Source organism: Arachis hypogaea, chromosome 3 (genome assembly GCF_003086295.3).
Source record: "Arachis hypogaea cultivar Tifrunner chromosome 3, arahy.Tifrunner.gnm2.J5K5, whole genome shotgun sequence".
NCBI lineage: Eukaryota > Viridiplantae > Streptophyta > Magnoliopsida > Fabales > Fabaceae > Arachis > Arachis hypogaea.
Genome location: NC_092038.1, coordinates 67,655,003 through 67,681,473, shown reverse-complemented (window position 1 = coordinate 67,681,473; position 26,471 = coordinate 67,655,003). Strand labels below are relative to the sequence as shown.

The following is a 26,471-nucleotide window of genomic DNA, read 5'->3' as shown; positions in this document are numbered from 1 at the left end:
TTAAAGAACGGGTCCACCTTAGTGATGGCGGCTTGTTCTTCCTCTTGAAGATCTTATGGAGTGCTTGAGCTCCTCAATGTCTCTTCCTTGCCTTTGTTGCTCCTCTCTCATGATTCTTTGATCTTATCTAATTTCATGGAGGAGAATGGAATGTTCTTGGTGCTCCACCCTTAGTTGTTCCATGTTGGAACTCAGTTCTCCTAGGGAGGTGTTGATTTGCTCCCAATAGTTTTGAGGAGGAAAGTGCATCCCTTGAGGCATCTCAGGGATTTCATGATAAGAGGGGTCTCTTGTTTGCTCCATCCTTTTCTTAGTGATGGGCTTGTCCTCGTCAATGAGGGTGTCTCCCTCTATGTCAACTCCAACTGAATAACAGAGGTGACAAATGAGATGAGGAAAGGCTAACCTTGCCAAGGTAGAGGACTTGTCCGCCACCTTATAAAGTTCTTGGGTTATAACCTCATGAACATCTACTTCCTCTCCAATCATGATGCTATGAATCATGATAGCCCGGTCTATAGTAACTTCGGACCGGTTGCTAGTCGGAATGATTGAGCGTTGGATAAACTCCAACCATCCTCTAGCCATGGGCTTGAGGTCATGCCTTCTCAGTTGAACCGGCTTTCCTCCTGAATCTCTCTTCCATTGAGCGCCCTCTTCACAAATGTCTTTGAGGACTTGGTCCAACCTTTGATCAAAGTTGACCCTTCTAGTTTAAGGGTGTTCATCTCCTTGCATCATGGGCAAGTTGAATGCCAACCTTACATTTTCCGGACTAAAATCCAAGTATTTCCCCCGAACCATTGTAAGCCAATTCTTTGGGTCCGGGTTCACACTTTGATCATGGTTCTTGGTGATCCATGCATTGGCATAGAACTCTTGAACCATTAAGATTTCGACTTGTTGAATGGGGTTGGTAAGAACTTTCCAACCTCTTCTTCGGATCTCATGTCGGATCTCCGGATATTCACTCTTTTTGAGTTTGAAAGGGACCTCGGGGATCACCTTCTTCATGGCCACAACTTCATAGAAGTGGTCTTGATGCACCCTTGAGATGAATCTCTCCATCTCCCATGACTCGGAGGTGGAAGCTTTTGCCTTCCCTTTCCTCTTTCTAGAGGTTTCTCTGGCCTTGGATGCCATAAATGGTTATGGAAACACAAAAAGCAATGCTTTTACCACACCAAACTTAAAAGGTTTGCTCGTCCTCGAGCAAAAGAAGAAAGAAGAGAGTAGAAGAAGAAGAAATGAAGGAGATGGAGGAGGCTTTGTGGTTCGGCCAAGGGGAAGAAGTAGTGTTTAGGTTGTGTGAAAATGAAGGAGTGAAGATGGGTTTATATAGGAGTGGAGAGAGGGGTAGGGTTCGGTCATGTATGGGTGGGTTTGGGAGGGAAAGTGTTTTGAACTTGAATGGTGAGGTAGGTGGGGTTTTATGAAGGATGGATGTGAGTGGTGAAGAGAATAGTGGGATTTGATAGGCGAGGGATTTTTGGGGATGAGGTATTGAGGTGATTGGTGAATGGGTGAAGAAGAGAGAGAGTGGTGGGGTAGGTGGGGATCCTGTGGGTCCTCAGATCCTGAGGTGTCAAGGAAAATTCATCCCTGCACCAAGTGGCGAGCAAAAATGCTCTCTATGCCAATTTTGGCGTTAAACGCCGGGCTGGTGCCCATTTCTGGCGTTTAACGCCAGCTTCTTGCCCTTTCCTGGCGTTTAACGCCAGTCTGGTGCCCCTTTCTGGCGTTAAACACCCAGAATGGTGCCAGACTGGACGTTAAACGCCCATTTGCTGCCCTTACTGGCGTTTAAACACCAGCAAGGTCTTCCTCCAGGGTGTGCTATTTTTCTTTCTATTTTTCATTCTGTTTTTACTTTTTTAATTGATTTTGTGACTTCCCATGATCATCAACCTACAGAAAACATAAAATAGTAAAGGAAAATTAGATAAATATAACATTGGGTTGCCTCCCAACAAGTGCTTCTTTAATGTCAGTAGCTCGACAGTGGGCTCTCATGGAGCCTCACAGATACTCAGAGCAATGTTGAAACCTCCCAACACCAAACTTAGAGTTTGAATGTGGGGGTTCAACACCAAACTTAGAAGTTGGTTGTGGCCTCCCAACACCAAACTTAGAGTTTGACTGTGGGGGCTCTGTTTGGCTCTGTTTTGAGAGAAGCTCTTCATGCTTCCTCTCCATGGTTACAGAGGGATATCCTTGATCCTTAAACACCAGGTATTCTTCATTCACTTGAATGATCAATTCTCCTCTGTCAACATCAATCACAGCCTTTACTGTGGCTAGGAAGGGTCTGCCAAGGATGATGGATTCATCCATGCACTTTCCAGTCTCTAGGACTATGAAATCAGCAGGGATGTAATGGTCTTCAACTTTTACCAGAACATCCGCTACAAGTCCATAAGCTTGTTTTCTTGAATTGTCTGCCATCTCTAGTGAGATTTTTGCAGCTTGCACCTCAAAGATCCCTAACTTCTCCATTACAGAGAGAGGCATGAGATTTATGCTTGACCCTAGGTCACACAGAGCCTTCTTGAAGGTCATGGTGCCTACTGTACAAGGTATTGAGAACTTCCCAGGGTCCTGTCTCTTTTGAGGTAATCTCTGCCTAGTCAAGTTATCCAGTTCTCTGGTGAGCAAAGGGGGTTCATCCTCCCAAGTCTCATTACCAAATAACTTGTCATTTAGCTTCATGATTGCTCCAAGGTACTTGGCAACTTGCTCTTCAGTGACATCTTCATCCTCTTCAGAGGAAGAATAATCATCAGAGCTCATGAATGGCAGAAGTAAATTCAATGGAATCTCTATGGTCTCAGTGTGAGCCTCAGATTTCCATGGTTCCTCATTAGGGAACTCATTGGAGGCCAGTGAACGTCCATTGAGGCCTTCCTCAGTGGCGCTCACTGCCTCTTCCTCCTCTCCAAATTCGGACATGTAGGTCAAGTTAATGGCCTTGCACTCTCCTTTTGGATTCTCTTCTGTATTGCTTGGAAGAGTGCTAGGAGGGAGTTCAGTAATTTTCTTACTCAGCTGACCCACTTGTGCCTCCAAGTTTCTAATGGAGGACGTTGTTTCAGTCATGAAACTTTGAGTGGTTTTGATTAAATCAGAGACCATGGTTTCTAAGTCAGAGTGGTTCTACTTAGAATTCTCTGTCTGTTGCTGAGAAGATGATGGAAAAGGCTTGCCATTGCTAAACCTATTTCTTCCACCATTATTGTTGTTGAAACCTTGTTGAGGTCTCTGTTGATCCTTCCATGAGAGATTTGGATGATTTCTCCATGAAGGATTATATGTGTTTCCATAGGGTTCTCCCATGTAATTCACCTCTTCCATTGAAGGGTTCTCAAGATCACAAGCTTCTTCTTCAGATGAAGCATCCTTAGTACTGCCTGGTGCAGCTTGCATTTCAGACAAACTTTGAGAAATTATATTGACTTTCTGAGTCAATATTTTGTTCTGAGCCAATATAGCATTCAGGGTATCAATCTCAAGAACTCCTTTCTTCTGATTCGTCCCATTGTTCACAGGATTCCTTTTAGAAGTGTACATGAATTGGTTATTTGCAACCATTTCAATGAGTTCTTGAGCTTCTGTAGGCATTTTCTTCAGATGAAAAGATCCTTCAGCAGAGCTGTCCAATGACACCTTGGACAGTTCAGATAGACCATCATAGAAGATACCTATGATGCTCCATTCAGAAAGCATGTCAGAAGGACACTTTCTGATCAATTGTTTGTATCTTTCCCAAGCTTCATAGAGGGATTCACCTTCCTTTTGTCTGAAGGTTTGGACTTCCACTCTAAGCTTACTCAATTTTTGAGGTGGAAAGAACTTTGCCAAGAAGGCATTGACTAGCTTTTCCCAAGAGTTCAGGCTTTCTTTAGGTTGTGAGTTCAACCATATCCTAGCTCTGTCTCTTACAGCAAAAGGGAATAGCATAAGTCTGTAGACCTCAGGGTCAACCCCATTGGTTTTGACAGTGTCACAGATTTGCAAGAACTCAGCTAGAAACTGATGATGATCTTCCAATGGAAGTCCATGAAACTTGCAATTCTGTTGCATTAGAGAAACTAATTGAGGCTTAGGCTCAAAGTTGTTTGCTCCAATGGCATGGATAGAGATGCTTCTCCCATAGAAGTCGGGAGTAGGTGCAGTAAAGTCACCCAGCACCTTCCTTGCATTGTTGGCATTGTTGTTATTTTCGGCTGCCATGGGTTCTTCTTCTTTGAAGATTTCTGTTAGGTCCTCTACAGAGAGTTGTGCCTTAGCTTCTCTTAGCTTTCGCTTCAAGGTCCTTTCAGGTTCAGGGTCAGCCTCAACAAGAATGCTTTTGTCTTTGCTCCTGCTCATATGAAAGAGAAGAAAACAAGAAAATATGGAATCCTCTATGTCACAGTATAGAGATTTCTTGCGGTGTTAAAGGAAAAGAAAAATGGAAGGAAGAGGTAGAAAATTCGAACTTAGAAAGATAGAGTTCGAACTGTGCATTGAGGAGGAGTGTTAGTCCATAAATGGAAGGATGTGAGAAGAGGGGAAGAATTTTTCGAAAATAAAGTAAATTAATAAAAAGAAATAAAAAAAATGGTAATTGATTTTTGAAAACTAAGATTGAGAAAGAAATAAAGTGATTTTTGAAAAAGATTTTGAAATTAGAAATTAAAAAGATATGATTGAAAACTATTTTGAAAAAGATGTGATTTTGAAAATTAATGACTTGGCTAACAAGAAAAGATATGATTCAAACATTAAACCTTTCTCAATAGAAAAGGCAACATACTTGAAATGTTGAATCAAATCATTAATTGTTAGCAAGTATTTTTGAAAATGGAAAGAAATTGATTTTGAAAAAGATTTGATTGAAAAGATTTGATTTGAAAAAGATTTGATTTTGAAAAATTTTGAAAACTAAAAAAAAAATTGGCATTAAAAACAAAATCTTCCCTCTTGTGCCATCGTGGCGTTAAACGCCCAGAATGGTGCACATTCTGGCGTTTAACGCCCAAAACTCACCGCTTTTTGGCGTTAAACGCCCAGCCAGGCACCCTAGCTGGCGTTTAAACGCCAGTTTTCCTTCTTCACTGGGCATTTTGAACGCCCAGCTTTTTCTGTGTAATTCCTCTGCAGTATGTTCTGAATCTTCAATTCTCTGTATTATTGACTTGAAAAGACACAAATTAAAAATTTTTTGGATTTTTAATAATGAGGAATAATCAAAATGCAACTGAAATCAAATAAACAATGCATGCAAGACACCAAACTTAGCAATTTGTATACCATTGACACTAACAAAATGAGAATGCATATGAAAAACAACAAAACACTCAAGACAAGAGAATTTAAAAATCAGAACAAGGAAATCATCAAGAACAACTTGAAGATTAATGAAGACACATGCATGAATACAAGAAAAACAGAAACATGCAATTAACACCAAACTTAACATGAAACACTAGACTCAAACAAGAAATATTTTTGGGATTTTATGATTTTGTAACTTTTTTGTGCTTTTTCGAAAATTAAGTAGAAAAGAAAATAAAGATATCAAAATTCTTAATGAGAATTCCAGGAATCATGCAATGTTAGTCTAAAGCTTCAGTCTAAAGGAATTAGACATGGCTAGCCAAGCTTCAGCAGGACATTGCATTCAAGAGCTAAATTGATGAAAATCAATAAGCTTTGGTGATGATAAGAACATCACCTTGAAACACTAGAATTTATTCTAAAGAACTCTGAAGAAAAATACCTAATCTAAGCAACAAGATGAACCGTCAGTTGTCCAAACTCGAACAATCCCCGGCAACGGCGCCAAAAACTTGGTGTTGTTGCCGGATCAAAACTTGGCACTGTTATTGCAGGGAACAAATGCGAAACTGTAGTTAGGACATTCAATTCCCCGGCAACGGCACCAAAAACTTGGTGCGCGTAAATTGTGATCATCAATGGCGCCATCAACATGGTTCGCACAATTGTAATCTCAACTCTTTATCACAACTTCGCACAACTAACCAGCAAGTGCACTGGGTCGTCCAAGTAATAAACCTTACGCGAGTAAGGGTCGATCCCACGGAGATTGTTGGTATGAAGCAAGCTATGGTCACCTTGTAAATCTTAGTCAGGCAGATTCAAATGGTTATGGATGAGATATGAATAAAGCATAAAGATAGAGATACTTATGTAATTCATTGGTGAGAATTTCAGATAAGCGAATGGAGATGCTTTGTCCCTTCCGTCTCTCTGCTTTCCTATTGTCTTCATCCAATCCTTCTTACTCCTTTCCATGGCAAGCTGTATGTAGGGTTTCACCGTTGTCAGTGGCTACCTCCCATCCTCTCAGTGAAAATGTTCTACGCACCCTGTCAGGGCACGACTAATCATCTGTCGGTTCTCAATCAGGTTGGAATAGAATCCAGTGATTCTTTTGCGTCTGTCACTAACGCCCAGCCTTCAGGAGTTTGAAGCTCGTCACAGTCATTCAATCATTGAATCCTACTCAGAATACCACAGACAAGGTTTAGACCTTCCAGATTCTCTTGAATGCCGCCATCAATTCTAGCTTATACCACGAAGATTCCGATCAAGGGATCCAAGAGATAAACATTCAAGCCTTGTTTGCTTGTAGAACAGAAGTGGTTGTCAGTCACTCATTCATAAGTGAGAATGATGATGAATGTCACATAATCATCACATTCATCATGTTCTTGGGTGCAAATGAATATCTTAGAACAAGAATAAGCTGAATTGAAGAGAAGAACAATAGTAATTGTATTAATACTCGATGTACAGCCAGAGCTCCACACCTTAATCTATGGTGTGTAGAAACTCCACCGTTGAAAATACATAAGAACAAGGTCTAGGCATGGCCGTGAGGCCAGCCCCCATGATCTAAGATAACATAAGAATAAAGATAGCTACCAAGATAATCTAAGGACTAAACGTCCAAAGATGATCAAAAGATCTAAAATGATCCAAAGATGAAAATACAATAGTAAAAGGTCCTATTTGTAGAGAACTAGTAGCTTAGGGTTTACAAAGATGAGTAAATTACATAAAAATCCACTTCCGGGCCCACTTGGTGTGTGCTTGGGCTGAGCATTGAAGCATTTTCGTGTGGAGACTTCTCTTGGAGTTAAATGCCAGCTTTTGTGCCAGTTTGGGCATTTAACTCCCATTCTTGTGCCAGTTCCGGCGTTTAACGCCAGGCAGTTTTGAGCTGATTTGGAACGCCGGTTTGGGTCATCAAATCTCGGGCAAAGTATGAACTATTATATATTGTTGGAAAGCCCAGGATGTCTACTTTCCAACGCAGTTGAGAGCGCCCCAATTAGGCTTCTGTAGCTCCAGAAAATCCACTTCGAGTGCAGGGTGGTCAGAATCCAACAGCATCTGCGGTCCTTTTCAGCCTCTGAATCAGATTTTTGCTCAGGTCCCTCAATTTCAGCCAGAAAATACCTGAAATCACAGAAAAACACACAAACTCATAGTAAAGTCCAGAAAAGTGAATTTTAACTAAAAACTAATAAAAATATACTAAAAACTAACTAAAACACACTAAAAACATACTAAAAACAATGCCAAAAAGCGTATAAATTATCCGCTCATCAATTAACCCCTCTCTCTGGCACACACCCACGAGGCCACGACCCATCACCACTCAGCCCCTCTCTGTCTCTATCTGATCTCACGAAACTCTAACAGCCCTCTCTCCCTCCCAGACCGCCAACAGCAGTAGCCAGCGACCAACGCCGCCGTCACTGACGAACTGTTCTCCTCAGCCAGCGTCGAGCTCCGCGGTCGAGATTCTCTTCTCCTGGATTGCTTCACCTCGCGTCGCCAGGTATACTCGCTGTTGGCGTTGCCACCTCTTTCCTCGTCGTCATCGGCAACTCTGAAATCATGTCTCCATCTTCATCGTCGATCCCCCTCTCTCGCTCGTCAAGCCTGTCTTCGATCCCCTCTGTGCCCGATCTTACTTCCCCTCTTCCGTCGCCGTCACTTGGATTCCTCCTTCGCCACCCGTCTTCAATTTAACGTTGCTCGTTTTGTACTTTTATTTGGTTTTCTGATTTTTTATTCTGAGGCTGCTAATTTCTGGTTATTTTGAGTTACTGAATTCTGAGTTTGTAAGCCTTCATCCCTACCCTGGTTCAGTTTCCTTTTTGGGAGTTAATTGATGTTTTTTTGGATTTAATTAAGTTGATTGTTAGCTAGTTTTTCTAGGTTAATTGTTAGTTTTTGATTGCTATCTTCTGCATTTAATTTCTGTTCATTCATGTCTTCTGCTTTTTTAGCTTTTTTATTTTGTTAATTAAATGAATTAATAAGGTTTTTGTAATTCTATTTTTTAAGTTTTAGATTTTGTTTTTGTTCTGCTTTTTATGTTACTGCAGTTTGATTTGGTAGCTATTTGTTTGATTTCATATGTTTTTGTAATTGTGTTTGTTTTTTTCAAATTCTGATTATGTTTGTTCCAAATTTAAATTTTGTTTGCAAATTCAATGGTTGGTGGTTGTTACTGAATTGGTGGTTAGTTTTGATTATTAGGTTATAAATTGAAATTTTAAATTTTATTAGGTTAAAATTTATTGAAATTCAAATATTTAAAATTATATATTAAATTTTTAATAATTTTATTTAATATTTAATTAAACCGGTTGAATCTCGGTTGAACTCCGGTCAAACCATTAAACCGTGAACCAGTGACTTCACCGGTTTATTACCCGGTTCGGTTCTCGCAACCTTACTTGGAAGCTATGATATGTAATCCCATTAACTGTCCTAATAGACTCATATATTGTGCAACTTTTTTGAATAAATAACAAAATTTTCATATAGTAGATATTATGTAATACACTACCACACATAATCTTATGCTTAAATCATGAGACAGAGATTGTGAGGTATTACGATCTCTAAAAGTAAAAATTATATATATAGTATAGTCGAAAAAGATTTATATTTAGGAGCCTTTGAAGAAAGTTTAAAAACAAAAGCGTTAAACAGAAAAGCGCAACACCCATGTCGGCGATAGCGTAACCGAAACAAGATAAGAGTAAGCTAATATAAATATATACAAAATAGTTCCAAAATACAGATATCAAGGCTTAAGACTCGGCTCGAGAAGATAAGCCGGCCAGAGCACATAAGTATGTATACATATATATAAGGGAACCCAAAATGCAGAGTTTACAGAACCTGTTTCTCCAAAATAACCTCTAAGAGGAGTTAATACATCATATACATAAGCAGTGGAGATAATAAGTATCTATATATGTAAACATAACCAAAATAAAGCCTCAAAAGCTCAAAGGTCTTTGCTATCAGAAGCTTCCAGCATGCCTCAGTGAGGTGTCTCACGTCCTGCATCTGAAAACCCCAAAATATGTATAGGGTGAGAACTAGAGGTTCTCATCATGGTAACAATGTCCACATCTCTAACATATAATGTTCCGGGAAAGCCAAAAGCTATCCTAGAACTTCCGACATATGATGTAATCTTATAAAAACATAACTAAACCAAAAGTGAATAAGGCAACTAACTAAGGATCTTCGTTCTATCTAATACTCCCCTTTCCAACTCCTCCGAACCTCCCAACCTCTAATGGAATCATTTGTTCAAACACAATTAGTACATGCAAGGAAATCATGATTAAGATTCAGATACAGCAGATAAATAGGTAGCAAGTAGTTTATGCTGTCAGTTAGGCAATCCAAAAAAATAGCACACCAAACAAACACATAGATGCATATGATACATGCCTGTTCTATGGCTAATAAGTCTCATATGTCGATTATAAAGCCAACCCGACAGGTCCTGGTAGCTAACTATTTGACTATCCCTCTGTCGTGATTCTAAAACTCAAATAATTCTCAATTATAAACATATAACACACACACACATACACACCGGTGTTTATCAACGGGGGCAGGCTCATCTGGAACTTTCACAGTGTTCGGCCATACTTACGACATAGGGTCAGCAGAGTATCGAGTCTCAACCCGGAGCACGTGGTGGCAAGCCATTGCTTTCACACAGGAAAACTCGTATCTCAGATATTTGGAAGTGCAACAACCACATTATCAATCAATAATTATATATAATCATAATCAACCATAATTTAATATCATTATAGCCATCCGGCACATAGCATAATTTATACTCAGCCATAATTCATTACCAACATAGACATCCGGCTTATAACATAAACAACACTTCCACCATCATCATCAGTAAACTCTTATAATCAATATCAAACATGATTCATCATTAATTCATCTCTTTCTTCACCAACAAGTTACCTTCCTCACGGCCCTAGCATACTTCACTACCCAAGTTCCACCTACCAGGCTTTAAACAACAGTAAAAAGAATTTTGAAAGCAGAAGGAATGCATTAAAGCTAAAAAAGAATAATAGATTTGGAAAAACAGGGGCTCGCGTACGCGAGGAGTGTAACCCGCAGCTTATGCTCGCGTCGCATGTATCCTTTCGCATACACAACCTTGAAAGATTTGACATCTCGCGTATGCGACACTGGTTTGCGTACGCAAACTCCTCTACCAAAATTCCTTGCTCGCGTTGCGTACCATGTGGTCGCGTGTGCAACCAAAGAAAGCGAGAGGTTTGTGTACGCGATGCACATCTCACGGACGTGAGTCCTTGAGGCAGTAACAATTGGTTGCATCGCGCGTGTATCTCACGTATGCGGGTTTAACAGAAGTTCCAAAAAGCTGCTAAGTCCTAAAATCTCAATTTTACACCCAAACTTTGATCGTGCATAACTTTCTCGTTTTAAAATATTTTTCCTCCGTTTTTCAAACGTTGTAAACATCTTGGACCAAATTTTCTATCTAAACAAGTTTGATAAAAATCAGAAGTTCGGAGACCAAGTTATGCTCTGCCAAAGTTGGGTCAAAATCATAGTTTTTATAAAACTTTACAAAACCTCCATGTTCAAAACATACCAATTCCAAACCCTTTTAAAACCAACCCAAACCTTACCAATTCTACATCAAGCATTCTCAACTCATATTTCCAACTTCCTCATTTAATCGACAACCTAACAATTTTCCATTTTCATCAATCTCAAATTCAATATTTTCAATTCTAACAATACTCAAATTCATCAACCATTATGCATATAAATCAATATCCTATACAAATTACATAAATCATTAACAAGAGCATCAATCACAACCTCCAAAAACATTAATCACATAATCAATACAATCCATCTCAACCAATCAACAACATTAACAATTCAATTCCTATCCTAGGGTCACTAGCCTAAGTTTTCATAATACATTATGTTTTAGATACAAAAAACTGAAACCATACCTTGGACGATTCCCCGATAAACCCAGAACAACACGAGCGTTCACCACACCACAAGCTTATCAACCTCAACCTCTCACCAACGAACCTAGCTTCCAAAATTGATCTCAAGCTTCCATTTCCTCAAATTGATTCTATCCCGCAACCAATTTTCAATCTAACATCATAATTACCACTATAATCAACATAGAGCTCATTAACTCAACATCACACAAAGAGGTTGAAGAAGCTTACCTTTCCCAAAACTCAAGTGAGCTAAACCCAACAAAACCCGTAAGCTAATTTGAACCTAAACACCAAAATTAAATAATTTTTAACATAATTGTTCATAAATTTTGAAATTGGGAAGGAATCTGAGGAATAAAATATGACTTCCTTACCTCACAATATACTGGGCTTTCTAGAGCTCGACGCTGTAGTCGCGTGGCTGCAAATAGTGCGGCGATCAGAGCTCGGAGTTGAAAGATATATGAAATATAGTGGAGGGTTAGATTATTTCTCAAGTTCTTCCCACCATGAACTTGCTTCATCATTCTTGCTGAATGGGGAAAGAAGAAAGGGTGTTCATTAAGTGGGTGTGACTTGTGGGTTGGCCTTTGGACCCAATACGGGCCTAGTTTCCCCGGTTTGGCATGTTTGGCCCAATCTTGAGCTGAATTCTTTAAAATTAATGTCAAAATTCTTATTTTAATTAGCTCTACTTTATTAAACTATAAAATTTTATTTTCTAATTTTTCTGAATAAATATTAATTTATCAGTTAATTATTTATTAATTAACCAAGTTTTACATTCTACCCACCTAAATAAGAATTTCGCCCACAAAATTTGAATTCAGTTACTTAAGAATAGGTGCGGGTAGTCTGTTTGCATTTTCAATTCAATTTCCCAAGTGTGCTCCTCGATACCAGTCCGACTCCACGCAACCTTGACTGACGCAACTTCCTTCCTGCGCAACCGTTTAATACTAGTGTCGTCGATTCTGACCGGAGTCACTTGAAGTGTCAAATCTTCTTTTAATTGGACCGATTCAAGATATAACACATGGCTAGCATCAGGAGCATACTTCCGAAGCTGCGATATGTGAAATACGTCGTGCAAGTTCGAAGGATGTGGCGGCAGAGCTATCCGATACGCCACCAGTCCAATCCTTTCTAGAATCTGAAACTGACCAACATATCGAGGATTCCGCTTCTTTGTTTTAATCGCTCTACCTACTCCTGTTGTTGGAACCTTAAGAAAAACATGATCTCCTTCCTCAAATTCTAAGGGTTTCGCCTCTAATCGGTGTAACTCATCTGACGACTTTGAGCAAGGAGCATCTGGTTTTGGATTTTCTTGACCTATTTAGTGGTTTCAACTATCATTTCAAGCCCTAACAAGCTTTTCTCCCCAGCTTCATACCAGCATAGCGGAGATTGACACTTTTTCTCATATAGAGCCTCACACAGAGCCATTCCGATGCTCGCATGGTAGCTGTTACTATATGCAAACTCCACTAGCAGCATATACCGATCCCAACTCGCTGGCTGGTCCAAAACACAACCCTCAACATATCTTCTAGGGTTTGGATCGTCCTCTTTGATTGACCATCAGTTTGAGGATGGTAAGCTGTACTCAAGCTTAACCGGGTTCCAAAAGCTCTCTGAAATGTCCTTTAGAACCCTGAAGTGAAATGGGGATCTCTATTAGAAATTATAGTGATAGGCACACTGTGAAGTCTCAAAATCTCCTTTATGTATAAACGTGCTAGCTCCTCAAGGGTATAGTTCATCCAAATAGGTAAAAAGTGAGCCAACTTTGTCAATCGATCCACAACCACCCAGACAGCATCGAAATCGCCTCTAGTTCTTGACAATCCTGACACAATGTCCATCGCAATGCTCTCCCATTTCCATTGCGGAATCTCTAATGGCTGAAGGGTTCCAGATGCTTTCTAATGTTCAATTTGACTTTCTGACAAGTCATGCACTTAGATACATGTAATGCTACGTCGTGCTTCATTCCTGACCACCAGAACATTGCTTTTAGATCGTTGTACATCTTAGTGCTTCTCGAATGAATAGAAAATTCGCTTTTATGCGCCTCCCTCAAGATATCTTGCCGTAAGGTCCCACCATCTGGTACAAAGATTCTGCCCTTGAATCTCCACAATCCATCATCGTTCCATGAAACTCTCCATCACTTTTCGTGCTCAATTGCCGACCATACCTTCTACAATTCCTTCTCGTCTTGTTAAGCTTTTTCAATCTTGGACTTAAAGTCACTCGAAATTTGTAATTGACTCAAGCATAGAGTTCTAGATACTTCTTGAACACCCAACTTCAGGCTCTTGAATGCTTTGAACAATTCCTCTTCTCGAAGCATCAACCAAGCAGCACACAACGATTTTCGGCTTAAGGCATCCGCCACAACATTTGCTTTTCCTGGATGGTAATTCAGCTCAAAGTCGTAGTCTTTCAGTAATTCCATCCACCTCCTCTGTCGCATATTAAGCTCTTTCTAATCAAAGAGATATTTCAAGCTCTTGTGATTAGAGAAAATTGGAACTGCAGCAAGTTCTAAGTCGTGCATCGGGTAATTAACTTCATAAGGTCTCAACTGTCGTGAGGCATACACCACCACATTCTGGTATTGCATCAACACACACCCCAGAACCTTCAATGAAGCATCATAGTACACTTCAAATGGTTCGTTCGTTCAGGTAGTACGAGCACATGCATTGTAGTCAATTTCTACTTTAGATTTTGAAAGCTCTCTTCACATTGAGACATCCAAACAAATGGTGCATCCTTTCTAGTCAGCTTAGTCAAGGGTAAAGCAAGTTGCGAAAACCCTTTGATGAACCTTCGGTAATAACCCGCCAGACCAAGAAAACTGCTAATCTCCGTCACAGAAGTTGGTCGCTCCCAATCCATTACCACCTCAACTTTCGCATGATCCACAACAATCCCTTGTTGACTTACAATATGGCCAAGAAACTTCACCTCGCTCTTCCAGAACTCGCATTTAGATAACTTAGCATATAATTTCCTCTCCTTCAAGATTTGGAGCATAGTTCGCAAGTGATCAGAATGCTCTTCATTATCCTTAGAATAAATTAGTATGTCATCAATGAAGACGACTACAAACTTATCCAGAAACGGACGGAAGATTCGGTTTATGTAGTCCATGAATATCGTCGGGGCATTGGTTAACCCGAAAAACATTATTGTGTATTCATAGTGACCATAACGCATTCTGAAAGTAGTCTTCAGAATGTCCTCGTCTCTAACCCTATCTGATGGTAACCGGATCACAAGTCAATCTTAGAGAAAACCCCAGCACCTTGTAGGTGATCCATTAGATCATCGATTCTTGGTAACGGATACTTATTCTTCACAGTAACTTTGTTCAGCTGCCGATAGTCAACACACAGACGCATACTCCCATCGTTCTTCTTTACCAGTAACACTGGAGCTCCCACAAAGAAACACTTGGCTGGATGAAACTTTTACTCATTAGCTCTTCTAACTGAGACTTGAGTTCAGTTAACTACAACAACAACCTTTGATAAGGAGCAACTGAGATTGGCCCGGCTCCAGGCACCAACTCAATCATAAACTCAATCTCTCAAGCAGGAGGGAATTCGAAAATGTCTTCTAGAAACACATCAGAAAATTCACATACAACCGAAATTCGCTCTAAGTTTTGTTCCTCACCCGACACATTTGCCGCTAATAGTACAACCCCCTCGCATTCACACCCACTGCAGTTCACAACTACAGAGTTCAGATAATAATCCTTTGCCATAACTGGCCCTTTCGACCCTACCGACATAAAATGCAGTGTCCTCTCAGAACAGTTCAACAAAACATGATTCTTATACAACCAAAGAAACCGAGAGGTTTGCGTACGCGACGCACATCTCGCCCACTTACTCGAGGCAGTAACAATTGGTCGTGTTGCGTGTATCTCGCGTACACGGGCTTAGTAGAAGGTCTAAAAAGCTGATAAGTCCTAAAATCTCAATTTTGCACCCAAACTTTGATTGCGCATAACTTTCTTGTTTTAAAATATTTTCCCTCCGTTCTTCGAACGGTGTAAACATCTCGAACCAAATTTTTTGTCTAAACAAGTTTAATAAAAATGGAGGTCCGGAGATCAAGCTATGCTCCGCCAAAGTTGGGTTAAAATCATAGTTTTTATAAAACTTTACAAAACCTCCATTTTCAAACATACCAATTTCGAACCCTTTTAAAACCAATCTAAACCTTACCAATTCAGCATCAAACATTCTCAACTCATATTTTCAACTTCCTCATTCAATCCACAACTTACCAATTCTTCATTTTCATCAATCTCAAATTCAATATTTCTAATTCCAACAATACTCAAATTCATAAACCATTATGCACACAAATCAATATCCTATACAAATTACGTAAATCATTAACAAGAGCATCAATCACAAACTCCAAAAATATTAGTCACATAATCAATACAATCCATCTCAATCAATCAACAACGTTAACAATTCAATTCCTATCCTAGGATCACTAGCCTAAGTTTTTACAATGCATTATATTTTAGATACGAAAAACCGAAATCATACCTTGGTTGATTCTCCGATAAACCCGGAACACCTCGAGCGTTCACCGCACCACAAGCTTATCAACCTCAACCCCTCACCAACGAACCTTGCTTACAAAATTGATCTCAAGCTTCCATTTTCTCAAATTGATTACAACCCACAACCAATTTTCAATCTAACATCATAATTACCACTATAATCAACATAGTGATCATTAACTCAACATCACACAAAGAGGTTGAAAGAACTTACTTTTCCCACAATTTAAGTGAGCTAAACCTGACAAAATCTGTAAGCTAATTCGAACCTAAACATCGAAATTAAATCATTTTCAACATAATTGTTCATAAATTTTGAAATTGGAAAGGAAGAAATTGAGGAAGAAAATGTGACTTCCTTACCTTACAACGTACTGGGCTTTGTAGAAATCGACGCTGTGGTCGCGTGGCCGCAAACGATACAGTGATCAGAGCTCGGAGTTAGAAGATATGTAAAATCTAGTGGAAGGTTAGGTTATTTCTCAAGTTCTTCCCTTCATCAACTTGCTTCAGTGTTCTTGCTGAATGAGGAAAGAAGAAAGGGTGTTCATTAAGTGGGTGTGACTTGTGGGTTGGGCCTTGGGCCCAATACGGGTCCAGTTCGCTCGGTTCGACCTGTTCGGTCTAATTTTGGGCCAAATTTTTTAAAATTAGTGTCAAAATTCTTGTTTTAATTAGATCTACTTCATTGAAGTATAAAATTTTATTTTTCAATTTTCCTGAATAAATATTAATTTATTAGTTAATTATTTATTAATTAATCGAGTTTTACATATTACATGTACCCGGTGAAACTTAATTTAAACTCCCGATAGAATACTCTCTCTTGCATGGATATCATTCCATTTCTTCTCTATCATAAATAAATTGATTTGGAAACTCAGCATACGTTAAATTTTGACTTGTTTCAAATTCTTTGTTGGCCTCTATCTATGCTAAGAACATCGTACCTTTTTCTTTCTCTTAATCCATTATTTTTTTAAGATTGTCATCATCTTTAAAGATGATATTTTGCTTTTCAGGTACATAAAAGGTTAATCTCATCACTAAAGGCCATCTTCGATGAATATCATAAGCCAAAGTTCTCCATACAACCTCCCGTGTAGAGAAATACCCATAATTATAAAATTATTTGATCTCATAATATATTCTTTTAGTATAGCTTATCTTTTATATTTTTAATACTAACATACCAATAATAACATTTTAAATTAAAAGATAGACAAATATTTATTTACGAAAAACAATTTTTTCTCAACAAATTAAAATCCTTCAAGCACAAAAATGTTTAATATTACAAAAATATTTGTAACAAAATAAAGTTAAAATAACAATCTAAATAAAAAATACTAAAATAAATAAATTTAAATTTATAGAATAAAATTTTGAAACAAATCTAAATAAATAAATTTATATTGAAGTCAATATTAAAATTTCTAGATTTCATTTTATTCATCTAATATGTGTAAGTATTTATATTAAAAGAACACTAATTATAACTTAAAAAATAACAACAAAAAATATTATACAAACTATATACATATATATTTTATATTTTAAAATTTAAAAATAAAAATTCATAAAATTTTTAACACAATTTTCTAATGACGACACCTAAGCAAATAAACTCACAGACTCAACGTATGAGCGCCATGTCAAGATAAGAGCTTCCTATTTGTATTACTATAATCTATAATCTATAATCTATAAAGATAAAGATAAAGATAAAGATAAAAGCTCCTTATTTGTATTACTATAAAGATTACTATATAAAGATAAAGATAAAGATAAAAATAAAGATAATTTATAAATAAAATTTTAAAAATTTAAAAGAGTAATATACAAATAAATTAAAAAATAAAAAATAACAACCTAAATAAATAACTTAAAATTTAAAAAATAATAACCTAAGTAAATAATAATTTATAATTTATAAAAAATTTTAGTGATAATATCTATGCAAATAATTATTTTAATGTATGAATGTTATGTTAGCATAAAAGCTCTTTGTTTATATGATTATAAAGATGATTATGAACATAAAGATTATAAAGATAAAAGATAAAATTTATTATAAAAATATAGATAAAGATAAAAATAAACATAAAGATTTGAAAGGTATGTGGGGAAGATGTAGGTTTGGGCCTGAGGACGCAATGAAGGAAGCATAGGCAAGGAGGAAAACTATATGTAGGGTTCTTCCATGACCCAAAAAAAAACGTATAGGGTTTTCCGTACACCCAAAAGAAAAAAAGTTATTTCCATTTCGGCTTCGAAGTCAAAATTCTAACGTCCGAATCCCAATTAGGGTTTCTGGTTGTCCGAAACCGTTGCAGGTAGCAGCAGCTAAGCACTGAACTGAGCTAAACAATGGAGGAACTGAAGGAATCTCCAACACTGGGAAAACGGAAGGAACCTGAATACGATTCACAATCAGAACGCACCACCGAAATCCCAACCCAAACCAAAACACCAGAACCCCAGAAACCAACTCCGAAGAAGCCTCGAAGCTCAGCACGAACCTGCGTCCACGAAGTCGCTGTTCCCAGCGGTTACAACTCCACCAAGGACGAATCCCTCCATGGCACACTCTCCAACCCTGTCTATAATGGTCCCATGGCCAAAACCTACCCTTTCACCCTCGACCCCTTCCAGAGTGTCTCTGTTGCGTGCCTCGAGCGCAATGAGTCAGTGCTTGTCTCCGCCCACACCTCAGCTGGAAAAACCGCCGTCGCCGAATACGCCATTGCAATGTCGTTCAGGGACAAGCAGAGAGTCATCTACACTTCGCCCCTGAAGGCTCTCAGCAACCAGAAGTACCGGGAGCTCTATCAGGAGTTCAAAGATGTTGGCCTTATGACCGGTGATGTTACCCTTTCGCCTAACGCCACTTGCCTTGTTATGACTACTGAGATTCTTAGGGGTATGCTTTACAGGGGCTCTGAGGTTTTGAAGGAAGTTGCTTGGGTTATCTTTGATGAGATTCATTATATGAAGGATCGTGAGAGGGGTGTTGTTTGGGAAGAGAGTATAATCTTTTTGCCGCCCGCTATTAAGATGGTTTTTTTGTCTGCAACTATGTCGAATGCAACCGAGTTTGCAGAGTGGATTTGTAATATTCACAAGCAGCCTTGCCATGTTGTGTACACTGACTTTAGGCCTACTCCTTTGCAGCACTATGTTTTCCCCGTGGGGGGCAGTGGATTGTATTTGGTTGTTGATGAAAATGAGCAGTTCAGGGAGGAGAATTTCTTGAAGCTGCAGGATACTTTTTCAAAGCAGAAAGTGGTCGACAGAGGCAGGGGTGCTAAATCCAATGGCAAACATGGAAAAGGAGGTTCTGGCGGGTCAGACATATACAAGATTGTCAAGGTCAGTTGTCCTTCTTTGTATTATTGCCAGGCTCATCTTGTTGTTTACATGCAAAGCCGATATAAAAAGGTATTTAATAGAATTTTTTAGTGGATGGACATAGTATGATTACGAAGAATTTCATTGTTAGTTGATATTTTTTTTCAGATGATAATGGAACGGAAATTCCAACCTGTTATCATATTTAGCTTCAGCAGAAGAGAGTGTGAACAGCATGCAATGTCGATGTCTAAGCTTGACTTCAATACCCAAGAGGAGAAGGACACAGTGGAAGATGTTTTTCGCAGTGCAGTGCTCTGTTTGAATGAAGATGACAGGAGCTTACCGGCAATTGAGTTGATGTTGCCACTCCTTCAGCGAGGGATTGCTGTCCATCATTCTGGCCTTCTTCCTGTCATCAAAGAATTGGTTGAGCTTCTCTTCCAGGAAGGCCTTGTAAAGGCCCTCTTTGCTACTGAGACAGTGAGATTTTTTCCAGATTCCAGCTTCTATTGTGTACTATTATTTTGTAAAAGATTTACTTTTGATAGGACAGGAGTCTTAGATATACTTTTCTACAGTTTGCAATGGGTTTGAATATGCCAGCAAAAACTGTTGTGTTCACTGCCGTTAAAAAGTGGGATGGTGATAGTCACCGATATATTGGATCCGGTGAATATATACAGGTGAGTGATATATTATTATTTTATTCTTGTATTTCTGGGCTCTTGTGGTGGAGGTGTGGTTTGGGTTGTTTATCCATGCTATGAAGACATTATCATACAATTCATTTGGTACAATTAGATGAGTGGAAGAGCTGGGCGTCGTGGCAAGGATGAGCGCGGAATTTGTATCATAATGATTGATGAGCAAGTAAGTCTACTTGTCACTGTTTTCTGTATTTTGTTAGTTTGTGTCTTTATGTCTTTTCGTTGTCTGCAATTGGAACACTATCTTTCCAATAACCTTGTGAACCCTTCATTCTTTGTTTAGTTTTGAGCTGTTTATGTACATGTGTTTGAATCACAGTCTCTAGTTTTACTGTGGACAGGAATCTTGATAACCTGCCAAATGGTTTTACGTTATTGAATTTTATATGTATCCAATTATTTTGTGCAGATGGAAATGAATAACCTCAAGGAAATGGTTTTGGGTAAACCTGCGCCTTTAGTTAGTACTTTCAGGTTAAGCTACTACTCAATTTTAAATTTGATGAGCCGTGCTGAAGGCCAGTTCACCGCGGAACACGTGATAAAAAATTCATTTCATCAATTTCAATATGAAAAGGTTTCTACTGAACCATTTTATTTAAACATCACATCAGCATTTTATTCACTATGATCGATTATTTATGGACTCTTAGCTCCTTTTCAGGCCTTACCTGGTATAGGGAAAAGGGTGTCAAAGCTAGAGGAAGAAGTAGCTTTGCTTGATGCTTCAGGGGAGGTAATCTTTGTTTGAATGTGTTCAGCTTTGTTTTCTTAATTATGTGTTGTCTTTTATTAGTATATCGATTGATTTATTATATATTATATATAATTTATGTAGGCTGAAGTATCTGAATATCATAAGCTGAAACTGGAAATTGCACAGCTTGAAAAGAAGATGATGGCACAAATAATAAGACCTGAAATGATTCTTTATTTTCTTGTCCCTGGTCGATTGGTAAGTGATATTTAGCATTAGTTTGAAATGAGTTCGTATTCTTGTATTCTCTCAGTAATTTTTAGCATCAGTGTGGAACTGAATTTATGGCATTTTGTTTGTTTCTTTTTCCATTAAGTCCCTGTCTCTGCTTTTTTTTTTATATATATATATAATAAAAAGAACATTTTATCATTCATCTGTTCACTATATATTCTGTTGCTTCTCCATATATCATATTTTACTGATATGGATTTTCTAACTTTGCAGATCAGAGTGAGAGAAGGTGGAACTGATTGGGGCTGGGGTGTTGTTGTCAATGTTGTTAAGAAACCTGCTGGTGGTGGTTATATAGTTGATACTTTGCTTCATTGTTCACCTAGTTCAAATGAAAATAGCTCACGGCCAAAGCCATGTCCGCCTCGCCCTGGAGAGAAAGGTGAAATGCATGTGGTAAGTTTGTGTTTTAAACAATTATGTCATTGTTTTGAAATGTCATAATCTGTATCAAACAAATGTTATGTATCTGAAAAAGTTGTGTTAATTTTGCTATAGGTCCCTGTTCAATTACCATTAATTGCTGCTCTTAGTAAATTGAGGGTCTCCATACCTCCTGACCTTCGGCCCTTGGAAGCAAGGCAGAGCATATTGCTTGCTGTACAGGAGCTGGGCAACCGTTTTCCTCAAGGTCTTCCAAAGCTTAACCCTGTGAAGGTAATTATTCTCCTTACTCATTGCTCAACTATCTGGAATTGTTGATTTCATCGTTTCATCTCTATCAAAAAGAACGAGGGTAAATAATGGTGCATTTGGTTTAAGAAAACATTTATGTTTTCATTTCTAAAATCACTATTCATTTTCAAATTTTCAATTTTAGAGAACATGATTGATTTGCTTCTATCTTTTGTTTTCAAAGAATGAAAATATTAAAAACATGTTTGGTTTCTTAGTTTTCAAGAAGCAAAAGTGCTTGACGTATTACCTTTTATTAGATTAAAAATATAATTATTTAACATACAATACCATTCCCCCTTTCCCAATTCCAGCCTCCCCCTTGGCATCAACTCTTGATCTTCGCATACGTTCACATCACAAAAATCATTTCTCTTATTTTTTATTTTTTATAATTCCAAACTGGAACAAAAACCATTCCACCTTCCCTCACCCAGTGGATTTTCTCCTTTCACTGCCCCCCGCTGCTGCCATCGTCCTCAACCACCATGTTGCTTCCATCTCCCTTTCACCACCACACCTTCAACGAGCACCTACCTCTGCCGTCAGCTTCTTGGATAAATTTTTCAAAGGAGGGGTGTTGAATTGCTAGTAAATTAAGTGTTTTTTGTATTATTAAAACTTGTTTCTTATGGGATGGTGGTTATTGTGCTGTTCTTTGTACTAACAACTAACCGAGCTGGATAGAAAGAAAAAAGAAATATTAAGAAAAAGGTTCCCAGAGGCATGTAGAGTACCAATGTTTTCTCTTATCTTTTCTTTTAGTCGAAGTTGTATTATCAATGTTACTGAAGTCATCTGTTTCGTTGGTAAGGAATTGAACTTGAACGCGGAAATTACAATTTTAAAATTTGCTACACTGCCACACGTTTTCTAAATGAAAATATTTCCACTCTTCGCATTGGATAACTAAAACATTGAGTGGCTTCGTGTATCTTTTTTCTATTCTTGTTTTTCATATTTGAACTTAATTACTTAACTTTCTTGTTCTCATGTTATTGACTGAGGTTCTTCTAGCATGTGATTTTGGAGCTTGGTTAATGTTAATTTTCAGGACATGGACATACGTGATTCTGTGATAGTTGAGCTTGTAACTCAAATCGAGGAACTTGAGAAAAAATTATTTTCTCATCCTATGCATAAGGTTCGTTAATGAGAGTTCTATGGTCCTCATTATTATATTTATTATGTGTCTGAAGTTCTTTAGTTTGATCTTTCTTGATGTTTTGCTGAAAGTTAGCACCAAGATGTGGATCAAATTAAGTGCTTTCAGAGGAAAGCAGAAGTAAATCATGAAATTCAGCAACTGAAGACGAAAATGCGTGATTCTCAGGTACTGAGTTTGCTGACTTATTTCTAGGCTATGTATTTATTTTGATCATGTTTGGGAGGTTTGGAACTAGATAGCAATCAAGTCTGTAGATGCTATGGATTCATATACATGCTGATGTAGTTACACCTTGTTAATTGCCAATTAACAGTTGAAGGTTATGTTTGTTTTTATATTTTTATAATCAAGTTCACGGTGCTCTATGGTGGACTATGGATAACTGTGCTCCTTTATTTCTTGCCTGAACTTTGTTGCATGTTCATTTCTGTGTTGGGAGTTTTGACTGATTTTCTAGTTACTGAAATAAAAATTTATTCATTTTTAGCTACAAAAATTTCGTGAAGAATTAAAGAATCGCTCACGGGTCTTGAAGAAGCTTGGTCACATTGATGCTGATGGTGTAGTTCAGTTGAAGGGACGGGCAGCCTGCTTGATTGACACGGGCGATGAACTCCTTGTCACTGAATTAATGTTTAATGGTGAACCAATATATAAATTACTTTAGGCCATAATAGTTCCCTTCTCTCTGCAGTTCATTACGGTACATAATCTAATTTTCCTTTTCGTTTGTTCATTTTTCCTTCTTGTTTAGGTACCTTTAATGATCTTGACCATCATCAAGTTGCTGCCCTTGCAAGTTGTTTTATACCAGGAGATAAATCAACTGAGCAGATACAACTGAGAACTGAGCTTGCTAGACCTCTTCAACAGCTTCAAGATAGTGCAAGAAGGATAGCAGAGGTTTTACAATTTGGCATATTTTTTTCCTTAAAGAGTTTATGAATCTAAGTATAAACAGTATCACTTTTTTGTCACAGATACAACATGAATGCAAATTGGATATAAATGTGAATGAGTACGTAGAGTCAACAGTGAGGCCATACTTGATGGATGTAATATACTCTTGGTCAAAGGTTAGTTATACACACTTTCAGCTATATTGAGAATTTATTTTATTTTCTGTTTCCTTGATTTGGCTGACTAGTTTAGAAGTAGAAACTGCATTACTGCTTGTTTGAAAAATGCTGGATTAAGTAATATTTGTTGTACATTTTTTTGGGTATATTCATAGTTAGGAATGGGTGGTTATGAACTGTTGTTTGTCAGCTTTTTGCTTTAGGGATTGGAAAAATAAAGTAAGGAACAGAAACAAGAGAAGGGAATTTCTTGCTTGTTATAAAGTTATACTAATCTATTGTCTTTCCATTTGAATTTTTCTCTCAAGGGTGCAAATTTTGCGGATGTTATACAAATGACTGACGTCTTTGAGGGAAGTATCATCAGGAGTGCTAGAAGGCTTGATGAGTTTTTGAATCAGGTGAATTGTCATTCCTCTTGCAAATAATAATTGTGTGGCTTCAATGTATAAGTTGATTTAATAACAATGGGTAATGTAAACTAACCATAAGGGACGTCAGGGTAATTTGCCTAACAAAATATTCAAAACTTGCTTCCTGAGGCTTATACAATAAATGCTCAACATAATGAGGTTATGAATGTGAATTGATTGTTTATTGCTATTAATCATGGTTTGATTCGATGTTGGAACCAAAGGTGAACAATATAATGAAATTATAAATTTTGTATGATCTGACAATCCTGCCTCCTTCCAGTTGCGTGCTGCTGCTAATGCAGTTGGGGAGGTCGATTTGGAGAAGAAATTTACAGCAGCAGGTGAAAGCCTTCGACGAGGAATTATGTTTGCAAATTCTCTGTACCTATGATTTGTCGCCTGCAGAGTTCATTGGCTCCATTCCTTAATTATGGCCGCTACAGTTTTTGGGTTGCATTCCATTTTTCTGGGTGCACTAATCTTTTCCTTGTAAATATGCAATTCTTAATTCACATCATATACAGTCACCATTAGTGAAGGGAAGTGATTGTAGAATCAGAAAATTCCCGTCAGTAGAAGTCCTAGTGTGGGATCATGTAGGGTTATGAAATTTTGTATCCACTTAGAAGGTTCAGATTGGTAGCATATTTCACCCGTCAGAAGCTTGTAGCGGAGAAGAATACGAGATTCAATCATTAACTTGCAGAGGACCGAGGGGAGTCATGTTGACTTGTAATTTTTGAGAATTTTTAGAAAGAAATTTTGGATTTACTGTAAGTTGTATGCCATGCTCCTTCATTTTCATTTGATCTAAGGTTATGGTTTGGCTTAGAAAAACAGAGAAACTGGAAAAGATGAAGACTGAAGACCTTGATTCTTTTTTCTTTTTTCTTTCTTTTTTGTTTAAAACTTTGATTTAAAACTGTGAAATCTTTTCTTCGATGAAAAATTTGGAGAAAGGAAAAATCTATATATTCCGTGTCTCCATCAACAGCTAAGTCTAAAATTAGCCCGTTCAGGTATGAGATCTTGCTGATCACAGTAGAAGCTAGGTTAGGTGATTGGGAGCACGAGAAGTCGGAATGGCGAGCTAGTGAGAGAGAAGGGGAGTGAAAGGGCTGTGATGAGGATGGAGAGGCAGATGTAGCCAGTGAGTAAGAGAGGGAGAAGGCTACTGAGAAGGAGAGAGATCTGCAATGACAATATGGAGGGGTGGTGATGACCAGGACAAGGGTGGAGATGGCAGCGGCGGCGTCTTAGTTCTGATCAGTGTCTTCCTTCTTCTCAAAAGGATTCTGAGAGAGAAATAGTTGGTGGACAAAAAAAATGAAAAGATATTTTTATCCGTACAAAATAGTGTCATTAGTAAATTTGGGTGTGTGCATAGCTTCACCCATTTCGTAAAATCACTCAATTTGGGTTTTGGGGAATAAGATTAGTAAATTTTAGAGGGGTTTTTTCCCTCTAATAATACGTATCTTTGTGTTTAATTTATTAGGAGTTTTACTATTGGTTGAATTTATGTTTTCGGTGATGTTCGCATTAGTTAATTCCATGATAAGAATGGGCAAATATTAAAATAGTGCGGTTTCTTTTGGTAAAAAATATATTTAAGAATTTAAAATAAAATGGTTAGCCTATATGAAAATTTTTTGCAACATTTGTAAAAATTTATAAAATAATAAAGTGATATTATTAAAATAGAAGTTACAATATATACTTATTAATTTTAATCATTTATATAAAATTTAATAAAATAATTGTTAATATTTGTGTTGAGTCAAGATTTGTTTTGGTACTCTATGATGACAAATATAATTGATTATTTTCTATAATAACTAACCATTATGATGAGCAACGTAAGAATCAATTAAAGATGACCAATCAAACAAGTTAGAATTGTGCAAAACAACAAATTTAATGAGATATCATTAAGAAGATATCAAGCTAAGTTTAGAAAGATGCCAAAATTAAGATAGCAAGATATACGCCCCAAGAATCACGTTCTTGAGTAATTGGACAGCTGCTGCACTTTACAATCAAGCTAAACAAGAAAAGGATTCTCATTCAAAGCCAACGGCTAAGACTATTGAAGTGTGTAACGGCTAATAGATGAAAAAGGAA

General features: G+C 37.7%; 1 protein-coding gene and 1 non-coding gene across 2 annotated transcripts; both read left to right on the top strand.

Moving 5' to 3' along the window:
- Positions 1 to 3,717: 3,717 nt before the first annotated feature.
- Positions 3,718 to 3,825, top strand: LOC112793387 (small nucleolar RNA R71). Its single transcript, XR_003198081.1, has one exon. It is a non-coding gene; the product is annotated as a small nucleolar RNA R71 (small nucleolar RNA).
- A 13,893-nt stretch (positions 3,826 to 17,718) lies between these two features.
- Positions 17,719 to 25,184, top strand: LOC112790754 (DExH-box ATP-dependent RNA helicase DExH10). The gene is made up of 16 exons (XM_025833293.3): positions 17,719 to 19,329; positions 19,477 to 19,791; positions 19,890 to 19,994; positions 20,113 to 20,181; positions 20,428 to 20,595; positions 20,683 to 20,754; positions 20,857 to 20,973; positions 21,223 to 21,405; positions 21,508 to 21,666; positions 22,739 to 22,828; positions 22,925 to 23,017; positions 23,340 to 23,493; positions 23,607 to 23,755; positions 23,833 to 23,928; positions 24,240 to 24,332; positions 24,628 to 25,184. The coding sequence occupies exons 1-16, from the start codon at positions 18,328 to 18,330 to the stop codon at positions 24,736 to 24,738; spliced, it is 2,976 nt and encodes a 991-aa protein (XP_025689078.1). The 5' UTR covers positions 17,719 to 18,327; the 3' UTR covers positions 24,739 to 25,184.
- The last annotated feature ends 1,287 nt before the right edge of the window (positions 25,185 to 26,471 follow it).

Excerpts from the sequence above, each read along its gene's own strand:
- LOC112790754 (XM_025833293.3), top strand. The coding sequence starts at position 18,328 with ATGGAGGAACTGAAGGAATCTCCAACACTGGGAAAACGGAAGGAACCT. Across the intron at positions 20,974-21,222 it reads TTCTTGTCCCTGGTCGATTG|ATCAGAGTGAGAGAAGGTGG; the intron begins GTAAGTGATATT and ends CTAACTTTGCAG. Across the intron at positions 23,494-23,606 it reads CACTGAATTAATGTTTAATG|GTACCTTTAATGATCTTGAC; the intron begins GTGAACCAATAT and ends CTTCTTGTTTAG.